The 24,977-nt window shown below is 36.1% G+C and overlaps 1 protein-coding gene across 3 annotated transcripts in view; it reads left to right on the forward strand.

Moving 5' to 3' along the window:
- Positions 1 to 24,977, forward strand: part of prkd2 (protein kinase D2) — a 91,215-nt gene extending 66,238 nt beyond the window's left edge. For 2 of the 3 annotated variants that reach the window (XR_012390649.1, XM_021466325.3), the window contains 9 exons: positions 5,960 to 6,263; positions 8,991 to 9,043; positions 9,162 to 9,234; positions 10,257 to 10,363; positions 10,590 to 10,751; positions 19,463 to 19,561; positions 19,723 to 19,990; positions 20,270 to 20,355; positions 23,330 to 24,977. Coding sequence is in view for 1 of the 3 variants with exons in the window: in XM_021466325.3 (XP_021322000.1) it covers positions 5,960 to 6,263; positions 8,991 to 9,043; positions 9,162 to 9,234; positions 10,257 to 10,363; positions 10,590 to 10,751; positions 19,463 to 19,561; positions 19,723 to 19,990; positions 20,270 to 20,355; positions 23,330 to 23,548 (1,371 nt within the window). In the remaining 2 variants the exon portion in view is untranslated. Of the gene's footprint in view, positions 1 to 5,959; positions 6,264 to 8,990; positions 9,044 to 9,161; positions 9,235 to 10,256; positions 10,364 to 10,589; positions 11,071 to 13,796; positions 17,479 to 19,462; positions 19,562 to 19,722; positions 19,991 to 20,269; positions 20,356 to 23,329 lie in introns of those variants that run through there. The other variant, XR_012390648.1, reaches the window with a different exon arrangement.

The raw sequence follows: 24,977 nt of genomic DNA on the forward strand, positions 1-24,977 counted from the left end.
AGATGTAAACGTTATCTAGCTCTTTAGTTATTAAAAAACTTGTGGAAATTTCAAAGAAAAATTGTAACAAATGGCTGGATGCAGCCTACACAAAAATAAACTATATGATTATAAATACACTCAAGATGATTCCTAATACTATTAGTTTGGTTGTTATTGGCCATTAACAAACCTCGAATGTCAGAATTGACCAATCAGATTCAAGTATTCCAGAGGGTAATATAATAAAATCAGTCAACATCCACCCAAAATAAAAAGGCTATTTAGTTTTCTTATAATATGCATATTAACTTGCCTTATTTCTATGAAAATTTCAGCAGTTTGTTTTAAAGGTTAATTGTTTCTAAATCCACCTTTTCAAGAGTCTGCTCAGCTCTGATTGGTCAGATATAGCCAAATCTGTTGTAATTGACTGCTTGAATTGTATCGAACACCCATACACCTATATTCATTTTATATTAGGGATGTAACAATTCACCTGACTCACAATTTGATACGCTTTACGATACTAATCTCATGATTTAGTGATGATTTTTTAAACAAAATTATTAGATATTATTATATTTATTATAATTACTTCTATATTAAATTAGAGCACTTTAATTTTTTCTTAATCGCTGCACATTTTTTTGCAAAATAATATATTTTCTGCCATAACCAAATCGCTATTTTAAAAAGCAAATAAAAAAATAATAAAAATAAAAAATAAACAATCCAAACTAAAGAAGACTCGTCAATATAAACAAACTAAAACTGTGACTGTGTTGAGATTTTGCATATTTAAAATAAATATTCACATATCTATGTTTTCTGGGACAAGCTAACGTCTTTGGACATTTACAATGTCCCCTGCTGCTGAAAAAACTCACTGGGGACTCAGATGGCTGGTATGGAGAGGTAAATCTTCCATACTAAACCAGAGAGCAGTGTGTATGGAGGTGGTTAACAGGTAAATATTATGAAGGTGAATAATTAATATTACTTGTATAATTGATTAGTATACGTATCAGTGTGATACACTTAAGATTAAATATTCAATAATAATAAGCAAATTATTGAAGTATTCATAAACTAATTTGAAAAGGAGAGGGTAAAATAATCTAATACCTTCTTCTGTAATAGAACAACTTTCTCTTTCAGTGCATCATATTTTCTATTCTGTTAGTCTATGTAAACGTCTTTTTGCAGTATTTGCACACAGTTTGTGTTTGTCTGGCAGACTTCACCTCTGTCAGTTTACTCTGCCGCCCCACCCGCTGATATGCAGGTAAAACCAGCTTGCGCCCCTAGTTCAAAAAATGTATCACGATTCATTCAAAATTTCTACCGATTTGAATCGTCACAAATTTGAATCGATTTTCAACTGACTCACTGTGAATCGTTACATCCCTATTATACTATGCATCTGTAAAGTATTCATAGCGCTTCACTTTTCCCACATTTTTTATGTTACAGCCTTATTCTAAAACAGATTAATCAGGTATCAGGTAATATCAGGTAATCACCTCCCTGACTAAAGCCCTTCTCCCTGATCACTCAGCTTAAATGACCGGCCAACACTAGGAAGAGTCCTGGTGGTTCCAAACATCTTCCACTTAAGGATGAAGAAGGCCACTGTGCTTATTAAAACTTTCAGAGCAGCAATTTTTTTTTCTATAACCTTTCCCAGCCATGTGCCTCGAGACAATCATGTCTCAGAGGTCTACAAACAATTCATTTGACTTCATGCTTGGTTTGTGCCTTGACATGCTCTGTCAACCCTGGGACCTTATATAGACAGGTTTATGCCTTTTCAAATCATTTTGAACTCCAATTAAGCTGCTGAAACATCTCAAGTATGATCAGTGGAAACAGAATGTACCTGAGCTCAATTTAGAGCTTCACGGCAAAGGCTGTGAATACTGATGTACATGTGATTTTTTTTGTTTTTTTGTTTAGGTTTTCAATTTGCAACATTAAAAAAAATAAAAAAATAATTCACTTTGTCAATATGGGGTATTGTGTGTAGAATTTTAAGGAAATAAATGAATTTAATCCATTTTGGAATAAAGCTGTAACTTAAAATAAGTGAAGCGCTATGAAAACTTTCCGCATGCACTGTATATAAAATTCATCAATGAAGTTTATCTCAACAATACTGTAAGATAGTAATGATGGCACCTGCTTGATCAGTTCTTAAGATAAAACATTAGAAGAACTAGTTGATAAAGATCAAACAGTGCTGTCATCAGAAAATATACAAAGTAACATAAAAAAATCACCAAAAAATGTACAGCCCAATGAAACAGACAAAGTGCTATATTACAACAGAACAGCAAAACACAAAGTTCTGCCAACAAAAAATGTAGATACTGCTAAAGCCACCCTGTGTATAATTTGTAACTATAATGAGTTGCAAAAGATCTTCAAATCTACCACCAACAAAAATAATAATAAAATGGTCAGTAATAAATTTTGTTAAACAAGAAGTTCCTTATTTATCAGGGGTCGTCACAGCGGAATGAACCAACTACTATTCCAGCATATGTTTTACACTGTGGATACCCTTCCAGGTGCAACCCAGTACTGGGGAACACCCATACACTCATTATATTTGAAAGTCATCATTGGAGTTTAGCTCAGCAATTGTAAACACTGCAGGACAGCAATGATGCTATTAGATCAGTTCTGAAAATGAAATGTTAAAATAATTAACTGATCAACATCAAACAATGCTGTCATCAAAAAATATATAATGGCGCATAAAAAATGATCACCAAAACATTAACAGCTCAATGAAACAGACAGAGTGCTATATTACAACAGAACAACAAAACACAAAGTTCTGCCAACAAAACATTGAGAAACTGCCAAAGCCACATTGTGTATAATTTGTATCAATTAAAATTGTTGCAAAGCTCTTCAAAAGAAAAGAGTTGCAAAAGCTCTTCAAATTTACCACCAACAAAATAATAATAAAATGGTCTATAATAAATTATGATAAACAAACAATTCATTCATTTTTCTTTGGCTTGTTCTCTTTTTTTATCAGGGGTTGTCACAGGGTAATGAACCACCAACTATTCCAGCATATGTTTTACATAGCGTATGCCCTTTTAGCTGCAACCCAGTACTGGGAAACACCCATACACTGTCGCATTCACACTTCACATGCACATACACTAAGACCCACACCAACATGGGGAGAACATGCAAACTCCACACAGAAATGCCAACTGGTCCCCCGGAACTAGAACCTGTGACCTTCTTGCTGTGAAGCAACAGTGCTAACCACTGATCCATCATTCCATAAAAACGTCAATTCAATTCAGCTTCCAGAAATGTTTTCTTCCTTATCTGTGGTACGATTGAAGTCAAATGTGAAAAGGAAATCCAAAGTTTCAATCTGCAGATCTGTGCATATCGTAGCAGATTCCTTATATTGCACCAATCACACACGTTTCTGTTGAACGCAGTTGCCAATCAGATGTTAAGATTAAATATAAATATAACATATAATGTCTCAACAATAAACAGTTCTTCTTGAAATAATGAAGTATTTGAGAGTCACAAATGACGTAGTTCTTGGGCAGCCAATGAAGACCAAAGGCTGACATTATGCACATATATATAGAATCTATGAGAAGCAATTGTGAAAGAGAAAATATAATTGCTGATGAATCGATTCTTTTTTTAGAAGACAGTTTATTAACTGTGATTTGCACATCCCCCTGTAAGAGTAAAGGCAGACCCCCTCACTGCATAATCAAAACAGATTAGACAGTGCTATAGCATTAAAAGGATTGAGTGGTATTACATTTTTGTTTTTGTCTTTTTTACAAATGAGAATACAATGAAGGAAACACAGTGGCGCAGTGGGTAGCAAGATCACCTCACAGCAAGAAGGTCACTGGTTTGAATCACGGCTGGATCAGTTGGCATGTCTGTGTGGAGTTTGCATGTTCTCCTTGTGTTTACGCGGTTTTCCTCAGAGTGCCCAGTTTCCCCATACTTCAAAGACATGCGCTATAGGTCAATTGAATAAACTAAATTGGCCATAGTGTATGTGTGGATGTTTCCCAGTGATGGGTTGCAGCATGGAAAGGCATCCGCTGTTTAAAACATATTCTGGATAAGTTGGTGTTTCATTCTGCTGTGGCGACCCATGATGAATAAAGAGAATAAGCAAAAAGAAAATCAATAAATGAATGAATACAATGAAATCAAAAATACCAGTAAAAAGCTTTACGAATCAAATAAGCATGTTATCTTTAAAAATGTCCATAATGTCCCTTTCTTTAAGCAAGTAAATATGAAGAGTTCAGATGCAAAAACCTTTACGTGCCTCCAAAATCTCGTTTTAAATTAGCCCTTTTAGTCGAGCCGATAGCTTAGTGATACTGTGCGCTGACATATAGCACATAAATGCTCTCGGCGACCCGAGTTTGATTCCCGGCTCGAGGTCCTTTGCCGATTCTTCCCCTCTCTTTGTTCTCAATGCTTTTCTGTCTGAAATCTCCATGGTCCTGTATCATAATAAAGATGAAAACCCCTTAAAATTAATAATAAAATTAGCCCTTTTGATTATGTTCAGCCACTTGTGTTTATCTTCTGTTATTTCACCTTAAAGGCAATGAAAATAATATAATAATATGAAAACATATGAGTGAAATTACCAAACCTAAGCTATAAAACCCAAGAAAAATGCTCATTTCAGAAGAAAATTTCAGATGGCACCTAGATGTTTTTGCATTTGGACTCTTCACACATTCCATATTTTATTACAAAGTTAAATTGCTTTAGCGATACTATAAAAACATCATGCTAATAAAGTAAATTGAACTTAAATTGAACTGAACTGTGACAGAGAGAGCGAGATATTTATATAGATTTATGTATTTTTTTATTATTTTTATTTTTTTATTGTTATTGTTGTTTTTTCATTATCATAATGGTTGATATTCAATTCAATTCATCTTTATTTCTATAGCGCTTTTACAATGTAGATTTTGTCAAAGCAGCTTAACATAGAAGCTCTATTGAATTAAAACAGTGTCAGTCCAGTTTTCAGAGTTGAAGTTCAGTTTAGTTCAGTTCAGTGTGGGTTAAAGTCCAAACACCGAAGAGCAAATCCATTGATGTGTAACCCCACCAATTCTACACCACCCCACTGGCTCTGAGCTGGGATCGAACCAGTCACCTTCCGCATGAAAGTCGGTTGCTCTTAACAAAGAGGCTAAAGGCCATGGCCTCTAACATCTGTGGCTAGAGGACCTTTAGAGGTCAGAGGAATGAGGTATACCAGCACAGCACTTCACTAGCTGGCCTCCGCTACAAATGCGCAGCTCCTCAAGTCTCAACAATATTACTGCTAATATTACATGCATTGCCTTTTTTCTGCTGTATGCTTTGACAATGCATTCCCAAGTATGTCATGCCAATAAAGTGAACGCAGTTTGTCACGCACTTCTTATGTTTGTTAGTGTATGAATTATTTAAGTGAAACATATTTCATATATAAGATTTAATGGACTTTAGTGGTTTTTTCTTTTTATTCAGTTAATGATCATCTTAGAAGTATCAGTTAATCTTTAAGTAAATTATTGTAAAGAACAACCCTACGTTTTTTGGGAGGTCTGCATTTTTGGGCCCCGTCTTTGTTTATCATAGCATGAAACATAATATCCAAAAAAAGCTCAACAGAAGACTTTAATGTTGAGTTAAACTGCACATAAACTACTAGGTAATGTGTGTTTGGAAGTGCCTTGTTTTATTATGCCTAATACATTTAAAGTGACAAATGAAGCATGAATTTTCTGGGTTCATGAAATAATGCATTACGAATGGCTTTCACAAGCTATTTGTCTATTAAGGTGACTTCACATGTCGAATTACCTGGTTAAGTTAATTATCAGATCCCGCTGTGAAATTAACCTCTGAATGATGGAGGGTCTAATTTGGCTTTCGTCTTCCTCCACAGGAAATCCCTCTCTCGGAAATCCTGGAAGTGCGGTCGGCAGGTGATTTCTCTCTCGTCCCTGCTGGCACCAGCCCTCATTGCTTTGAGATTATGACGGGAACCATGATCTACTTTGTTGGGGAGGACCCCAACACCTCGTCCCCGTCATCCAGCATATCCGGCCTGCCCGTCTCTCCCAGCAGCGTTGTGCCTAATAGCGGAGTTGGACGAGAAGTCGCCAAAGGATGGGAGACGGCTATACGCCAGGCCCTCATGCCAGTTATTTTCCAAGATAATCCTCCGGCTGAAGGCCACACACCTCACCGTAAGTGAGACTGATTCTGGAAGAAAGATGAGATACTGTGAACTGTACATAAACACAATTCCCACAGGCTATACGGGCAATCATAAAAAAACTTTCTTACTGAATGATAGGTCATTTTATTATGAGATTATTGGATTTAGTTCTTGGTTACTGTGTTATTCCATTTGGAAATATAGTTTCCATACTGTCTATATCTTTGTAGGTATTAAACATGCTTTATGCTTTTAGTATATGAGTGAATAACTTAATAAAATTATATTAATCAATATTTTTTCATTATGGCGTAATGCAGGAAACCATCTTATTGATAGGAAATTATATCATAGAAAATAACCTTGTAGAAACTTGGTAAAGTCTAGAAAGGTTAAATTTAAATAACAAATAATTCTCGTTAACTTCCGATCACAGCCATATCTGATAGCAACAACTGTGGAAACTCATAGATTCAGTGTCAGTGTGTTTATTTACTTTTAAAATGAAAAAAAAAAAAAAATTACATTAAGTATATTATTTATATTTACCTTTTTATCTGATATTTAATTTTTTTCTTGGTTATTTCTTGCCACATGAATAACCCTAATGCATGCATTTATTCATTAATTAATTAATTAATTAATTCATTCATTCATTCATTTATTCATTCATTTTCTTGTCGGCTTAGTCCCTCTATTATTCTGGGGTCGCCACAGCAGAATGAACCGCCAACTTATCCAGCACATTTTTACACAGCGGATGCCCTTCCAGCTGCAATAAATCTCTGGGAAACATCCACAAACACTTTCACACACACTCATACACTACGGAAAATGTAGCCTACCCAATTTACATAGGACTGATGGGGAAACCGAAGCACCCGGAGGAAACCCACGTGAACGCAGGGAGAACATGCAAACTCCACACAGAAACGCCCACTAAGCCGAGGATCGAACCAGCGACCTTCTTGCTGTGAGGCAACACCTACTGCGCTACCTACTCGCCCCCTATTAAATGCATTTTTCTTTTATTTTGATAATTACATTTCATAATTTAAAAAAAAAATGTATTTAATAAAAAATAATTAAAGAATTATATATAAATTATATAATTATATAAATTAAAGGCTAGGCAAGTTTATTTATATAGCACATGTCATACACAATAGTAATTCATAGTGCTTTACATAAACAAGAATAAAAGAAACAAGAAAATAAAAACAACAAACAATAAAAAGTATTAAAAAAAGATTAAACTGTGTTAAACAGGTTTTAAAGGAATGGAAATAAAAAGAAAAACATGGTGCGATCTGTCGAACATAGCATAACACAGATGTGATTTCAGTCTTGATTTGAATGTGCCTAATGTTGGAGCACATCTGATCATTTCTGGAAGCTGATTCCAGCAGCGGGGGGCACAGTAGCTGAAGGCAGATTCACCCTGCTTTAATTGAACCCTTGGAATTTCTAGTTTATATTATCCTAAAGATCTGAGGAATTCTGTTAAAACACTCAAAAAACTGCATCTTGTTGAATCTACCTATTTAAAATGAGCTGAAACAACACATTTGTTATCCTTTCTTTGGCTAATTTACTTGTTTTATGTTCAAATAAATACCTGGTCTGGGGATATGTAGTTCCCAGCATGCTTTTTGTGGGATTGAATTACAAGTGGGAAATGTTGACAATAAAAGTAATCGTAGGTGTTTAATGTTAATGGAGTGACTTAGAATCTTCACTTTAGTTTGAATATTTAGAAGATCATGTAATGCTCTGATTTTTGAGATGACCACCATACATGTTTGAGTGTTGACAGCTTAATTAGCAAAAGTTCAGTGAGCAATAACTGTCCTAAAATTAATTTTGAGATCAGTCTCAATCAACTGTATATGTTACTCATGAAATATGCTTAAAAATATCTCATAGTTCATTTAGGATAACTTTAAGAGACTTCAAAATGTACGATACATAACAGACAAACATAATATTAATATCAGACCTTTGAGTTTGAGTTAAATAAAAATACACATGTAACGTTTTATTTGATAACATCTTGTTTTCTTTTAGTTGGTGCTAAACAAATTTATTGGATAAAATCCTGCCCTCAATTAAATTGAGTTCATCCAATGAGGTTTTTGTTGTGTGTGTGTGTGTGTGTGTGTGTGTGTGTGTGTGTGTGTGTGTGTGTGTGTGTGTGTGTGTGTGTGTGTGTGTGTGTGTGTGTGTGTGTGTGTGTGTGTGTGTGTGTGTGTGTGTGTGTGTGTGTGTGTGTGTGTGTGTGTGTGTGTGTGTGTGTGTGTGTGTAATTAGTGAGTATATTTGTAATGTATTGAGGTCCTAGGCCATTTAGTGATTTTTAGACAAGTAATAATACTTAAAATTTATTTTGAATGTAACTGGAGCCATTGTAAAGACCTGAAGACAAGTGTGATGTGCTCTGATTTTTGGGTTCTGGTCAAAATCCTGGCAGCAGCATTCTGGATTTAAATCAATCAAATCAATCAAGCCTTTATTTGTCACTACACTTTCGTATAGCGAAATTAAGTTATATATATATATAATATATATATATAAATCAAATTTGCTTCACAACAGCAAGAATATGAAAAAGTACATTTCTAACTTGACATAGTAAGTTTTATTTTGTAATTATTCATCATCTCAGCCATCCCTATTTGTCATTGATCTTTACTTGAGACTTAATATGGAAATTATGAATTGAGGCTAATAAGGTTATTAATCTGTTTAATTTCAGGCCAGGCATCAGTCAGCATTTCTGTGTCTAACAGCCAGATTCAAGAAAATGTGGTGAGTGAGTGAACTTGACATTTAAAGCTGTGAAACATCACATACTGTGATGATAATAATGACAAAGATGATTACAGTATGATTAAGTTAATAATGATTAAAATGATGTACCCAACAGGACATTGGAATGTTCTACCAGATCTTTGCTGATGAGGTTCTGGGCTCTGGACAATTCGGTGTGGTTTATGGAGGTATGTCCATGATATATATTGTACACACACATATACAGCTGAAGTCAAAATATCAGCCCTTTTGTGATTTTTTTAAAATTCTTTTTTAAATATTTAAAATATTTAGTGTTTCTGATAAAAAAATAAATAAATAAATATTAGTGTCTTCTTTGGTTTATTTTGGCTAGAATCAAAGCAGGTTTTAATAAATAAAAAATAAAAACATTTGCAGGTCAAAATTGTTAGGAAATCTTAAAAAAATATATCTTAATCTAATTTACCTAGATAAGCCTTTAAATGTCACTTTAAGCTAAATACTAGTATTTTGAAAAATATCTAGTCAAATATTATTTACTGTCATCATGGCAAATAAAAGAAATTAGTTATTACTTCAGATAATCAGTTTTAGTCAATTAATTTTCGTAAGTCCAAAATCCAGCTGTGCAAGAAAACACAGTCTGATGTAAGTGAGGTCATCTTTCGCTAATCTATTGTTTTTAGAAAACATTTTACAGGTAACTTTTGTTCTAAATTTTGGTCCTTGTTCTTGAAAAATTAAATGAGCAATAAAAAAGTGTGAAGCACCGAAAGCGGCTGAAATTAAATTGAATTTTAATATTATTTTGGCTATTGTTGTAACTGGCCAGTTTGTAATTTGCCTAATAAATTACAATAGTACAGTTTTTAATTGAAAACTTTTTAATGATATGATATAATAAATTTGTATTTGAATATATATTATTTCACATTTCTTTATTTAAAATATTTAGGAGGTGTTTTTGGTACATTAGAAGTGTGATCATGATGACCATCTGACAAGCTAATACAGCTAAAAGATAGTGCTTAAAGTGCAATATTTAAATCTCACAACTAAATAAAAAACGAAGCATTTAACTGCAAAAAGGTCCACCTTTAGAGAAAAAAGAACCAACCCTTCCACCAGGCTGGCTACAGGCCTGGGTTATCTAGCACCACTAATGATGATGCACTTCAAGAACAATTATTTCCACACTAAAACCTCAACATTTCCACAACCTTCTCAGGAAAACACCGGAAAAGCGGCCGGGATGTTGCTGTGAAGGTGATTGACAAGCTTCGCTTCCCCACCAAGCAGGAAAGTCAACTGAGGAATGAAGTGGCCATACTGCAGGTGACCAGCAGGGGGCGATTGAGAACCACCAGCAATGAAATCTGCACACATGCATAGAGCCGTGCTGCTAATGAGTGCCATTGTATTGACCGAATGATAATGAACACATTTAACACAATTAAACGTGCTGTGTGGCCTCTGATTGTGTGGGGAGCTAGCATGAGGTCATGAATGCCAATAGGCAACAATGTGACTCACCTAACCGCATGCTTTTTTCTTCTCTTAGAGCCTGCGACATTTGGGTATAGTGAATCTGGAGTGTATGTTTGAGACACCGGAGAAGGTGTTTGTGGTTATGGAGAAACTTCACGGTGACATGCTTGAGATGATTCTGTCCAGTGAGAAAGGAAGACTTCCTGAGAGGCTCACCAAGTTCCTTATAACACAGGTCTGTATTGTGGTTCGTGTGAAAGAGTGCTTCTTAAGAGCTTTTCAGACTGAACGCTCTAAACGTGATTATATAAGCTATAATGCATACTATTAGTCTGTTCAGTCTAAGCATGCACAGCAGTTGTATTCCTCATATAGTAGTAGACTAGTAAATAATATTGTTTTTGAAGCATGCTATAGTAAAGTGTTATATTTTCTTTGTTAATGAATGCTTCAGCATGGTAGAGCACAGGTCTCAAACTCGATTCCTGGAGGGCCGAAGCTCTGCACAGTTTTGCTTCAACCCTAATCAAACACAGCTGATGCAACCAATCAAGGTGTTCAAGACTACGAGAGACTATTAAGCAGCTGTGTGAGTTGGAGGTGGTTGGAGCTAAACTATGCAGAGCTGCAGTACCCCAAGAATCTAGTTTGAGACCATTGCTATAGAGAACTGATAATAAATACATACATTTTTACTACAGCAACTGTGCTGTTGTTGCATTAGATCAACCATAGAATTACTTAAACCCTTATATACTGTTGGGCATGTTTTTTCCACTCTGGGGTGATTTTGAGTCGTAATTTGGCCATAACATTTTCTGTGTTTCAGCTAGTGGAATGAGATTTGGAGACAAATCTTATTTTGACACACATTTCGAGAAATGCTTTGAAATAATATAATAATAATAATAATAATAATAATAAAAACATCTCAACGATTCATTCTGGGCAAACTAACTATCCTTTTATTATGTTTCAGATGAAAACATAATGTAAAACATTATGTTTTAATGTAACATAATGTAAAAATGCATTATATACATTTTCTTTTTCAATTTTATTTGCATAAATCTGTTAATCAACCTCAGTCCTGATCAAAACTACTAAATTGCTCAGAAAGTTTACAGGATTTTAACTGTTTAATTGCCAAATTCATAAAGGATGTCACTGATTTGGGAAAAAAAAAAACATACACAAAACTTTTTTTTGTACCTTTTTTTCAAAGTCTTGAACATGTGAAACAACATTGCCTTTGATGCATTGTTTTTGATCAATTAAGTCTTTTATCCTTAATTTACTGTTGGTGGCTGTTTTTGCTCTATTAACTTTCATTATAATCACATTTTTTTATTACTAAGTAATGGCACCATATACAGTAATTATACATTTTTGATTGTTGGTGGTTTTCTCTGTTGGAAAAATTGTAATTTTAACTGTTGATCATCAATTGGCAGAATTAACTCATAGATAGGCCTATGCAAAAAATAAATAAAAATCATTCTCTGGGTTTTATATGGAATATAACAGCAAATTGAAGTGTGCGTATGTGTGTCTGTGAGTGTGAGAGAGTGACCTTTACACACTTATCTTGGTGTGTCTGAGAAAATCAAAATATGCATCTAAGCTTTCAGAACTACATGGAGTAAACAAAAACAAAGAATGTGTATTTATTCACCATCAAATGTGGTTATAATGCAAGTCAATGGGGCAAAAACACCCACAAACAGTAAATTTGTGAGAAAAATTTAAAATTGAACTATGCATCAAAGCCAATGTTGTTGCTTATTATTTTATATTAAAAACACATAATTTTGTGTTTTTTCCCATCAAGTCAGTGACATAATTTGTGAACTTGGCAATTAAAAAGTTAAAATCCTGCCATTTTTAAGTGAAGTTTATTTATAAACTAATTTCGAGAGGATCACATGCTTATGATTGAACACAGCTGGTCATGCATAAGCCATTTCATGATTCACCAATCAGACGATTCCTAAGTCACTATAAGTCCAAAGTCACTATAAACACCCTAAATATATATCCCAACCATCTTCATTTTAAAGAATCCCCCCTTCCCACCCTACTCATCCTTTCCTAGATGGGTGGTACGGTGCTCCATGTAGTTAGCACTGTTGCATAACAGCAATAACATCATTGGTTCTAGTCCTTACCAAGCCAGCCAACATTTCTGTGCAGAGTTTACATGTTCTCCCCATGCTCATGTGGGTTTCCCCCGGGGCCCCCGTTTTCCTCCCACCGTCCAAAAACATGCAACTTTAGTTAATTGACTAATCCTAATCGGCACAGTAGACATGCTCTTAGTAAGTAGTTATATCTTAAGAGCAATACATATTTGCTCATTAGCAAATACAGCAGGGGAGTTTCAAGACCTATCTGAGCTCAAACTCCCCTCCTGCAACGGGAGGGAGCCCTAGGTTCGAGGATCTTATGAGCTCAGGGTTCTCTCCCAGGACATTTTTCCAAACCCACTTTTTAAGCAATCATCATCTAAGTGTGAACTCTAGAAACAATTTAGTGGTTTTGATCGGGACTGAGGTTGATTAACAGATTTATGTGTAGTCAAAAAACAGGGTTGTACAAGTGTTAACTATGGTATGGTTCAAAAACACTAATTTATGTATTATATATATTTTTTATGGTTCTAAAAAAAACAATTTACTCATGTTAGCATTGTTTAAATGACATTTATGCTTCTTGAGGTTTTTGGATCACAAAAGGAGAAATGTATGGAAATATTCTGCTCGTACACATCCAGATAACAGTAGTGAACAGTGACAAGCATTAAGCAGTTCTTTGCGACAAATACCATATTCCAAATGTGTTTTGGGACATATGAAATGTAATGCATTATTCATCTTGACCTTGACCATTTATCTTTACGCACGACTGCTCATTGAAGAAACTCTGTTAGTACCAGAGTCACTCTGACTTGCCCTTAAAAGTTTTCACTGTTTTGATAAATAAAAAGTAATAAAACATGAAACTCAATGACTACAAATGATTTTCAAAAAGTACCTGTGTAAGTAGTTTCTTCACTGAGTTGAGAATCCACAGATCAAAACTCATCTTGTCAGAATGACAGTTGACAGATTGATAGCTTGCTGTTGCATCAGACACAGCAGACATTATTTTCTCAGAGGTCACTTTTCTATGTATCTTCATTTCTCAGAACTTGTGTGCTGTTTTTGAGTGAGTCAGACTGAACTGTGATGCTAATAGAGTCTTAAGAACATGCATTCATGTGCGAAGATAAATGGTCAAGGTCAAGATTTTAATTAAAGAATACACTAAATTTAGGATTGCTTTTCACCAAGCCTTAATACATTATCAACCACAGAATGCTTGCAATCTATTTCATATCAAATGAGATCATTCATACTTTTACATATTCATTTCCATAAAGTCTTTTTTTTTTTATTAAAGTATGCTTTTTAGTTGTCAAATAAGGAAAAATCTAACAACATCAAAAGAATCAATTCTTATCTATTCCTTTAAGCCAAAGGTGTCAAACTCAGTTCCTGGAAGGCCACAGCTCTGCACAGTTTAGTTCCAACCCCAATTAAACATGCCTCATCAAACTAATTGAGTGCTTTAGGCTTGTTTGAAACCCACAGATATGTGTATTGAAGCAGGGCTGGACCCAAACTCTGCAGGGATGCGGGTCTCCAGGAATTGAGTTTGAAGACCACTTCATAGGGCAGTAATCTCAGATTGTGAACTCTAGACTTCACTCTCTTCTGACACTTTCTACAGCACCAAATTCCAAAGTGCTCCCAGGCAAGCTAAAATGTATTTCTCCAGCAGCTTTCTCAGGCCTGCCTACCAGTGGTACAAGCACAAAACACCTCCCCACATTGGTGTCTGATGCCTAAGCCTTCACTCAATGTAAAGGAGCTCTTTGATGTCTTTTCCGAGCTCTAACACCAGGTGGGAAATTGTTGACAGCTCTGCCCCTCTCTTTACCCAAGTGTCCAAATATGGAGTCAGAGATCAAATGAAATAATTGACCTCTGTCCTATATCCTAGTGTCATGTGCACTGATGGACATCCTTGTGCTCAAATATGGTGTTTATTAAAGACAATATGTGAAGAGCACAGAAGTCTGACAACGGAACATCACTTATTTTCATATTGGAGAGGCCGTTCCTCCCAGACTGCCTCATCTTAGCATGAGCAACTCTATAGCAGTCCAGCCCTTCCCAAATTTTTAGAAAGGTTTCATTGAGTTTTAAGCCCATATTGTTTGAAGATATAAGCCAGACTCGTAGTAATTTCTGTTTAAACTCCTGCAAAAGCTGTGCCTCCCACAATGTGTTATTCCAAATCCAAAGAGTCAGTTTTTGTGTCCCAAGATTGGGTCACAGCCATGCTTTCAATATAGCGCCTAAAGCGAGCGAGCCAGGGCGAGCCCGCCGAATACTTTGGGCCAAAGAGGGCCAGCTGGGGCTTCGGGCGGAGTGAAAGGAGAGACGGACACTAGTTTTCCGATCGCATATGAGTACATGCGCCAAACAAATAAATAAGTAAGGGAAAGAAAACATCTAGCCTTATAGGCTGGGGTCTTTTTGCTTATGATCCCCTTTATGTTTCCCTTTTAAATGTAAGGCTGTTGCATAAAATAATAAAGTTTTAATTTATAAGTGAGTTTGCTGCGTTAAAAGCCCTGGCTTGCACTGGCCCAACAGTGGAAATGCGGCTATTGTGGCCCTGGCCTTTGACCAAGGTGCGAATTACAGGAGGGTTTGGGTGGACTGACCTCCAATTAACGCCTGATCCCCCCCTGAAAGATGTTAAAACATTATGTTTGTGGGGGTCAGCCCTATAATAGTGTAGATATAGATAGTTTTCTCTTATCTGCATCTTAATTCGTAATAATGATAATTAAAATAATAATGTACATATACATTTTACCACCCTTATAACACTTCATACCATTGTGAATACATAATCATGCCAATCAGTGTGGACATCATAAGGGTTCTTGTAAAATAGCTGTTTGGATCTAGGTAGCCTAAAACTAAAGTTAAAATAGATGCATAGATTTTATAGTTAGACCTTAAGTAACCTCTGAAATAGCTAATCAGAGGTTATTGTAGGTCGGAATACACAAAATATCCCTCAAAACATGGAAAACAATATTTTAATACATAACATTGATTGAATGAAGCATGTATTACACAAAAGAACATTACTGAAAAAGCAGCACCCTGCCTTTGACCACCTTCTACAGATGGTTGGTCCACACCTGGACGCTCACAAGTACCTTATTTTGGACTGTGCCTTGCCAGGCTCCATAGGGAAAGGCCAAATTCATAAGGATCCAGTTCTGAAGGACAAAATCAAATCCTGCCATCCATATAATGTATACATCTCAAAAACGAAGAAAAAAGGACCACAACATTAGTTTTATGCCAAAATTTTTGCTCTCATAAAATTTTATAAAACCTTCCCCCCAAGATGATGAACAATTAAAATACAAACATCCCATCAGAATCCATTCTGCTTAAATGAGCATACACAATTACACAGAGATAACAAAATGGCAAAACAGCAAAAGGCTCTTCACACTTCAAATAAAAAATCCTGGGTTATCTTGTATTATATTTTACATTGCTCACGGATCATTTGATTTACCAAAGGTTAATAATTAATGCAGTGTATTCATAAACTGCTTCTTCAGCCTTGTTTAACATCCTTATTTGAATATTTGCTGTATCGGTCAGATTGATCGATTGAATGAATGCAACATTTGATCACTTTACATACAGGCTCTAGCATCGTGCATCCTGATATCATATGTTACCGAATATGACTATTATGACTAGACCTTGCCAGCTAGTTAAGAATTAAACAGTAGCATCTTCACTCTAATTGTTGCAGTTTCTGTCATCGTTTGACATTTTTAATCAAACACTGCTTGTGCAATGTGCAGTGTTTCCATTACTGTACAAAGAATCATTTCAGATCCGTATGTAAACATCCCATGGACCATTTTCACAAGATTAATATCACTATTATTAGATTTTTTATTAGATATTGTTTTTAAAAACTTTTGTACATCTATATTTATGTATGTATTAAATCATATTTGCACCCAATTACTGTTGTATAATTTGTTTATTCTTTCATTCATTTTCTTTACGGCTTAGTCCCTTTATTAATCAGGGGTTGCCAGCAAATGTTTAACGCAGCGGATGCCCTTTATTACATGTGTCTCCGTACTTTGGTCTCAATAGTGTAAGAGTCAACACTCAGCATTAATTTCAACAGTTTCAAAAAAGATTTTTCTGAACGATTTTCCAGTCCGGTTTAAATGTGGTTAAATGGCAAGCTCCCACACGTCGACACCTGATTCACCTCACCTGTGCTTACTCATAATGAAACCTGTCGGAAAAACAGTGAAAAGAGGCAGAAAGAAGAGAACCACACCAAAAAGAAACACATACAAGATAAAAAAAAAAACTCACCAACTTTTAGAATAAAACATTCTTTTATTTTATTGTTTTTAAAAAACAAATACATACATATGTACAATACATACAATATATTTAAATTATGCTTTACATTGTAAGATGCATTCTGATTGATCAGGTCTGATTGTCCATGTGTAAAATACAGAATCATGTCTCGAAAGTAATGAAAGTTGTAAGTTTGAGGCATATCAGGCATGGCTTTTGTCTTTTGTCTAACAAATTGTTTTTCAAGACACAGAAACAAGATTGGCAAGACCTGGAGACAATTTTTTTTAACTGAGTCTGTCATGGCATTTTTTGGCTGTATTATTAAGCACTGCTCTCTAAACTGTGTATTTAACTGAGTGCCAGGCTGCAGTAGTTCAGATTTTTTGATGAACAATGACAGCAAAGGCACGTTCTCATAAAAGAATTCTGCTTTCAAAATACCCAAAAATTCTTCTGGTCTATCTCTTCTTGAATTCACAGCAGTTTATTAAAAAAAAAAAAAAAAAACATTGACATTATTCTTTCTTCTTGCTGCTGTTTTCAGTCTCACACTTTTATTTTTTTATTTTTTTATTTATGATTGTCTTGAAAACACTATCGTCGAGTTTTTCTTTTATTATTTGAGCAAATAATTCATTCATTCTCTGCACTTTAAGTTTACCCAACTATGACAACTTCTGCTGCTGAGAAACTCAGAAATGTGAAAAGGGTCCATAACGAAAAGGGTCCATACTAAACCTAATTTTCAAGAGTTCACACTTTGCTGATGATTTAAAATAAGCTAGTCTGGTTTGCTTTACCAGGAGAGAGCCTTAAAGGGTCACGAAACACCAAAACACATTTTTTGAGCTGTTGACAGTCGTATATGTGTCTCACACTGCTAAAAACACTATTAGGACACATAAATTTCACTAAAAAGTGTAAATTGGTTGTTTTTGCATTATTTCGAGCAAATTTGTACTTCCGGTTTGAAACGAATTTTGAAGCTGCGTCACGGATATGACATAACAGCGTGTATTCCAGCGTGCAGACTGGGTGTCTATACCAGAGTGTGCCTTATTACGTCTCAGAGAGTGCTGCATTAATGCATAAGTAAGGCTTGGTTCAAACCAATCAGCGCGCTCTATTGTGCAACTTCATTAATATTCATTACTGTCACAGTGTTTAGACGATAGAGACGCCACGTTGTGTTGGCAAAACAAGCGTTTAAGTGTTGCTTTTATAGTTTGCTGCAGTTAAGTTTTGTTTTCATTTTCTCTCTGTGAGAGCTCAGCTGGAGTCACGCTTGGATTACAGTGTATGCGATGCTCGACAACAATAACTTACGTGTCTAAGAAGGATTATTGTTTACCTGAGAGCCTCGTGTAGGATTTTCACCGCATTTTGTGACCAGAATAACACACGGGCTTTCTGACGCTACTTGCCATGTGCATCTAAGTTTCCGGAATATGCTAAGGGTTTTTTTTTTCTCACATTCGCCGTGTGGTATCAAACATTGCATGAAAAATACACGCTTAGAGCAGTTCCTCGAATCAAATATCTCGTTTGTCACGAGGGACATGAATGAAAGACCCAAACTGCAGTTGAAGTCCACCATTTAATAATTTGGCAAATAATTCGACTACAGATGTCCATGTAAACACCATCACTTTCTCCCCTGTGTGTGCGTGTGTGTGCGTGTGTGTGCGTGTGTGTGTGCGTGTGTGCGTGCGTGTGTGCGTGGACACGCCCACTTTTCTGACTTTTTCCAAAGTAGACGTGTGAAAACACCCTGAACCGGGGTTTCATGGCCCTTTAAACTCAAGGGATCCTCAAGCCCAGGGTCTCCACCCATTCTCAGGGCGAGAGGAGAGATTGAACTCAGGTAGCTCTCAAAAACTCCCCTGCTGATGTAGCTAAAGGTGAACTGCTTTAAGGAGGAAAAATATTGATATTGGGAGGTAGACTATGGTGCCCATTTGGCTTAGTCGGTTTTACATATGACACATGTCTTTGGACGCTGGAAGGAACCCAGGGGAAACCCACAAGGGAAAAACATGCAAACTCCCAGTGGCGGGTTTAGGAACAAAATGGGCGATTGCTCTAGGTGGCATCTTGCTAGGGGGATCATGAAGAGAACCCCCCAATTCTTCACTATCGATGATCCTTGAAATACCTTGCTGTGGGGCAACAGTGTTACCCATTGCCATACCACCCAATCTAGGTAAAGGGGAGTGGAGAAGGGGAGCAAGGGGTTTTTCTTCTAGAAGAAGATGGTAGTGGAAGGAAAACAGTCATTATTTATAGTGGCTTAGGTATAGTCTGATTGGAGGATCATATATTAACTAATGTATTAGCTAATGCAGGACCGGCTGTGGTCAATCATAAGCACACGATCCTCTTGAAATTAGTTTATAAATCAATTTAACTTATAGAATACTTGGTTTTAAATTACATTATTGCACTGATATTTTCTGTTTCACTGTAGATTTTGGCTGCTCTGAGACATCTTCACTTCAAAAACATTGTGCACTGTGACCTCAAACCTGAGAATGTGCTGTTGGCATCAGCTGATCCTTTCCCACAGGTCAGTTTTAACTGATTAACACTCTGAAATGATGCATAGAAAACAAACTGAAGCATGCTTCATTTCTCTGTTACTTAATGCAAGATTGTACTTCTCTTTTTTTACCCATGGTTGGTTGCTGTGACTTAACACTGCTTCCCACTCTCGTTGAATATTTATAGGTGAAACTTTGTGACTTTGGTTTTGCTCGCATCATTGGAGAAAAGTCTTTCCGTCGTTCTGTCGTTGGCACGCCGGCTTACTTGGCCCCCGAAGTACTCCTGAACCAGGGTTACAATCGCTCTCTGGACATGTGGTCAGTCGGAGTGATAATGTATGTCAGTCTGAGCGGGACGTTCCCCTTTAATGAGGATGAGGACATCAACGATCAGATCCACAATGCAGCTTTCATGTACCCGCCGAACCCCTGGAAACAGATCTCTCCTGACGGTACAAACACTTGACACCAAATTAAAGACAAGTTTTTCATTTGAAGTAGATTAAAATACCCAATCAAATTGAGAACATGCTCAAATGAGAAGTTGAATAGAGAACACTAGTGTGGCAGTTCCTGTAAATTTACTTCATAACAAAAAGAAATTCGATGCGTTAAAAGCAGGCTGAATGTTGAGTCGCTACATCCGTCTTTGATTTTCTGTCCGCTGCTGTAAATCATTTAGCTTCAATCGATGCAGATTCTGTTTGTGTGATCTCTCCGTTTCTCCATAGCTACCGACCTCATCAATAACCTGCTCCAAGTGAAGATGAGAAAGCGCTATAGTGTGGATAAGAGTCTCAGTCATGCCTATCTGCAGGTAATGCCAATATCACATCCACATGCATGCTATTAATGGCTCTTTTCTGTAAACAGAGTGCCACATATGACTTTCTCAGGATATTTTTCTCTGTCTAAAAGAATGATAAAAAGGTGCATTTTATTTCAGAAGGCTGAATTACTCTCAATGGCTATTTTATTAGGTACACTTTGCTTACTGGGCCTATTGCCTTCAAAACTTCCTTAATTCTTCATGGCATAGAATGATCTGAGCTATACACTAACAAAAGTCTTGTCCTCTAATCAAGTTTTGGTAAAAACAAATAATAACTTGACTTCTAGTTGATCTGATTTGGTATGAGAAGTGGCTTATATGAAAGGCAAAGGCCAATAAATTACAATTATTTTACCAAAATAAAATATGATCATGACTTGATTTTTAATTATTTAATTAGGACAATAAGCTCTGACTTTGCTTAGACAAAAGTCTTGTCACTTAACAGAAAAAACGTACAGTATAGAATGTAAAGTCATGGTGCAGTGGAAAAATATTGTGTATGATTCCCATGAGCTTGGATGACTGCATCCATACATCTCTGCAATAACTCAAAGAACTTACAATTGATAAACTAGAAGTCAAGTTATTATTGTAAAGATGTAAGGTTCTTATATTGTTCTTCAGAGATTTTGCTCCATATTGACATTATGGCATCAACAAGTGGCTGCAAATTTTCTGGTTGTACCCCCAGAATAAAAATATAAATGTTTCCACATTTAAAATGCTCTACTAGATTATAATATCTTGACTGTGGAAGACATGTGAGTTTAGTGAACTCACTGTCTTGTTCAAGAATACAGTTTAAGATGATTTTATCTTTGTGTGATGGGTTGTTTACCTACTGGAAGTAGTCATAGTCATAATGGGATCAGCAGGGCTATCAACAATACTCAGGTAGACGGTGGTGTTGAAAACAATATTTAATCGGTTTTAAAAGGCTCAGAGAGTGCCAGGACAACACTACACCTTTACACCACCAGCAGCTTGAATTGTTGATACAAGGCATTGAGGACCAATACTTTAATGTTAGTTATTAGTTAGTAAGTGTTGTTCAGATTACATGATTTTATTGTTTGTAATGACAGTTGTTGTATTGGATGGGATTTGGTATAGACAAAATCTTTTTGTTACGGGTAACAAATATGTCAGACTACACGTTGCATTGAAATCATTCATCGCATAACGTCTACTACATGAATTTTGTTATCAAGAAGTCACACAAATTTTAAGTATCTCTGTAATTGTCTAATTTTGTAGTTTACATGGTAATTCCAGTTATCACTCACTAGGCAGCAAAAGTGCCTTAGCTATCATTTACCAACATTTATCTTTTTATTCAGTCATGGTAGTTTCCTGATGACATGTAATACTAGTCTTGTTGCCATGATTCCACGAAGCTATCTTCAATTTCACAGACACAGCTCTCTCTCTTTCAATTTTCCATTTTAAAAGCTGTGTGTGGAAGAGATTATGTTGAAACATGTCAAGGATGACGGGGAGAAAAAACATGCTACACTTTCTGCGATAACGTCATAAAAACTGTAGACATGGCATCGCTTGTCATGAACTGACACACTGACGCAGAAATGATTGAATCTGGCATCCCGACACCCATTTGTCATGTTGCGAATTCACATGACACCCTACAAAAAGTAAATTGTGCACAAATCAGTAGGAAAAAAATGTAATCTTAACTGGTTTTAATTCAGACCCCACTACTACATAGAAAAGTAGCATAAAAAGTTTCATTTCATTCATGAAAACAGACTTTCCCAGTCTTGTTGTTCAATATTACTGGGCCTGTGGTGTATCCGGTGTATCATCAGTGTGCCTTTCTTCTTCAACTGATGATAGGTTATTTAAGTTATTGCCTTCTTTCTGTCAACTGAACCAGTCTGGTCATTCTCTTATGACCTCTGGTATCAACAAGAAATTTTCACCCACAAAGAACTGCCACTTGCTGGACATTTTCTCTTTTTCTCACCATTTTCTGTAAGCCCATGAGATGACTGTGTGTGAAAATACTCAGCAGTTATCGAAAAAACTCAAACCAGCATGTCTGGCATGAACTATCCCATTTTCAAGGTAACTAACATCCTTTTTTTTCTCTATTCTGATGCTAGGTTTGACCTACACACGATCATCTTGACCATGTCAGACTTATCTGATTAGATATTTGCTAACAAACAGCTGAATAAGTGTACCTAATAAAATTGCTAGTGAACATAAAAAAAAGATTGTGGCTGTAGTGTTCCGATCTGAGGATATTCATGTCTGAAATTATGAATTTCATTTTCTAAGACCATATCTTGCGTGTTTCTAGGGAAAGCTAATAAAAATATATTGCCCTGCTGTAATCTCCTCTGCGTGCTTATTGTTTGACATGCTGAACTGCACATTGTGAGCAGGGTGTGAGACGTAATTCTTATCATTCATTTGTTTTGATTCATGACATTACATGCCTTCCCATCAACATCATGTTGAACCCAATATGCATTTATACACACATTCTAGAAGTAAAAAGTAAAATCTTTGGACAACATACGCCAGTAAATATAGGTAGATACTATTACATCGTAATACATAATTTTAAACACTGTCACAGTTTTTATTAAGAATTGAAAGTGAAGGATGGCAAAATGGATAATCTAGATAAAGATTAGGCTTATATATTCATAGGAAATTGGTTCGTAATTACATTAGAAGCTCCTCGTATTAAATATGGAAAATGACAAATGTGGAAAAACAACTCCTGAAATGAAAAAAAAAAAATCAGGTATGGATTTGCAGGACAATAGAGTTTTATGTTTCAAGACCAAATTACATTACAACCATATAAGCTCCTGAAGTGAATCGCTTTTAGACACCGCAAACAGAATGAATCATCATTAGCCGTGGCGTCCTTTTGTCTTTATCCTCTTATTCTCTCTCTCTCTCTTTCCATCTGCTGTTTCAGGATTACCAGACCTGGCTGGACCTGCGAGAGCTGGAGTCAAAGCTAGGGGAACGTTATATAACTCACGAGAGTGATGACAGCCGCTGGCAGCAGTATGCCCGGGACCACACGCTGCCGTACCCCCCTCACCTGGTTCCCCCGCCACCTGCATCCGACGACGAGGATGGCAATGAGGATGCCGACATGCAGGGCCTGACAGAGCGGGTTAGCATCCTATGAGGAAGAAAGAAATCAGAGGAATGAAGAGTTACCTGCCAGAACTTAAGCAATTTCTAAGTGTAGGAAGTGTATTCATGAGGCCCTCTGTGAAAACAAAACAAAACAAAACAAGACATAGTTTGGGTTGTGTCTTTGGTGGCTGACTGCAGGCCCTCTGAACTCTGACTTTCTTCAACTAGAGGACTGTGTTTCTGAGACGCACATATTAAAGTGGAACTCCTTTGGATCCCAACAAAGACCTTCACATTGGTGATGGCTGATTGTAAGTGAATAACAAAATGAAATTGTACAAAATGCACAAGTTTTAAAGAAAGCCCTAATTTAATTAGGTTGGATTTGGGTTCACCAATTTTAACAATTTCTTAAGGTGCTTTCACATTTACCAGTGTTTATCATTTTTTTTTTATTTTATTTTTTTTTGGAGAGGATGATATCCAGTCATTTCAGAAGGAATCTATGCTAGGGGAAAGATTTATCTTGCAATTTAAGGGGCCTTCTACACAAGAATGTCAAAACAGCCAAAAAACGGGAAAATTTTTTATATGGTATGCCTGTTTGTTTACAGGACAAGGTGATTTTTCAGCAATGAAAATGTGTAAAATGGAAAAAGTGGAGGTTTTTGAAAAGACAGTCATGTCATGTCCGTGTAAACACCTGAAAACAAAAAGTCATTGAAACCTTCATGACATGCCGACGTAGTACTATAGTTGTTTAGGTAAGCCCGTAGCCAGGGGGTTCGGGTTGTTCGAAAGACCCAGCCCTCACTGACAAAGGTCCAGAATTTGCCCCATACATGACTTCATTTGTCCTATTTTGACTGCTGTGCAATCATACATTGTAAACATACAATCTAATATAAGTGAAGTCATCTTTCACTACTGTATTGTTTTTACCAGGAACTTTTATTTTAAATCTTGAACCTTATTCTTGAAACAAAAAAAGACCAATGCTATGGTGTCAAGCACCAAAAGCGACCATTTGGCTATTGTTGTGAACCATGAATTTTCAAATGTACTTTTTTGGTAATGATGACCATCTGACAATCTATTTCAGATAAAATATTACTTAAAATGTCACTAAAATGCAGTATTTAAATCTTATAATTAAATAGTAGTCTAAATGAGGACTATAACCACAAAAAGGTCCACATTTTGGGAAAAAAACACTGCTTTCAGCAGGCTGGCTACGGGTATGTTAGGTGAGTGTAGATTAAGGCCCAATCCTGATTCTATTTTTGTACCCCTACCCCTTCCCCTTGGCCCTTACAACTGAGGGTGAAGGGAAAGGGCTTTAAAATGTACCCCTAAGAATTGGGACAGCATTACAGCACCTGCACACGTCATCATATGTCATCGCGATCTTTTGTTTCATATGAGATTAGTGTTTTTTATTGGTATTTATCTTCAGGAAATCACTGAAGGCATATATT

This window comes from Danio rerio, chromosome 15 (assembly GCF_049306965.1).
Source record: "Danio rerio strain Tuebingen ecotype United States chromosome 15, GRCz12tu, whole genome shotgun sequence".
Taxonomy (NCBI): Eukaryota; Metazoa; Chordata; class Actinopteri; order Cypriniformes; family Danionidae; genus Danio; species Danio rerio.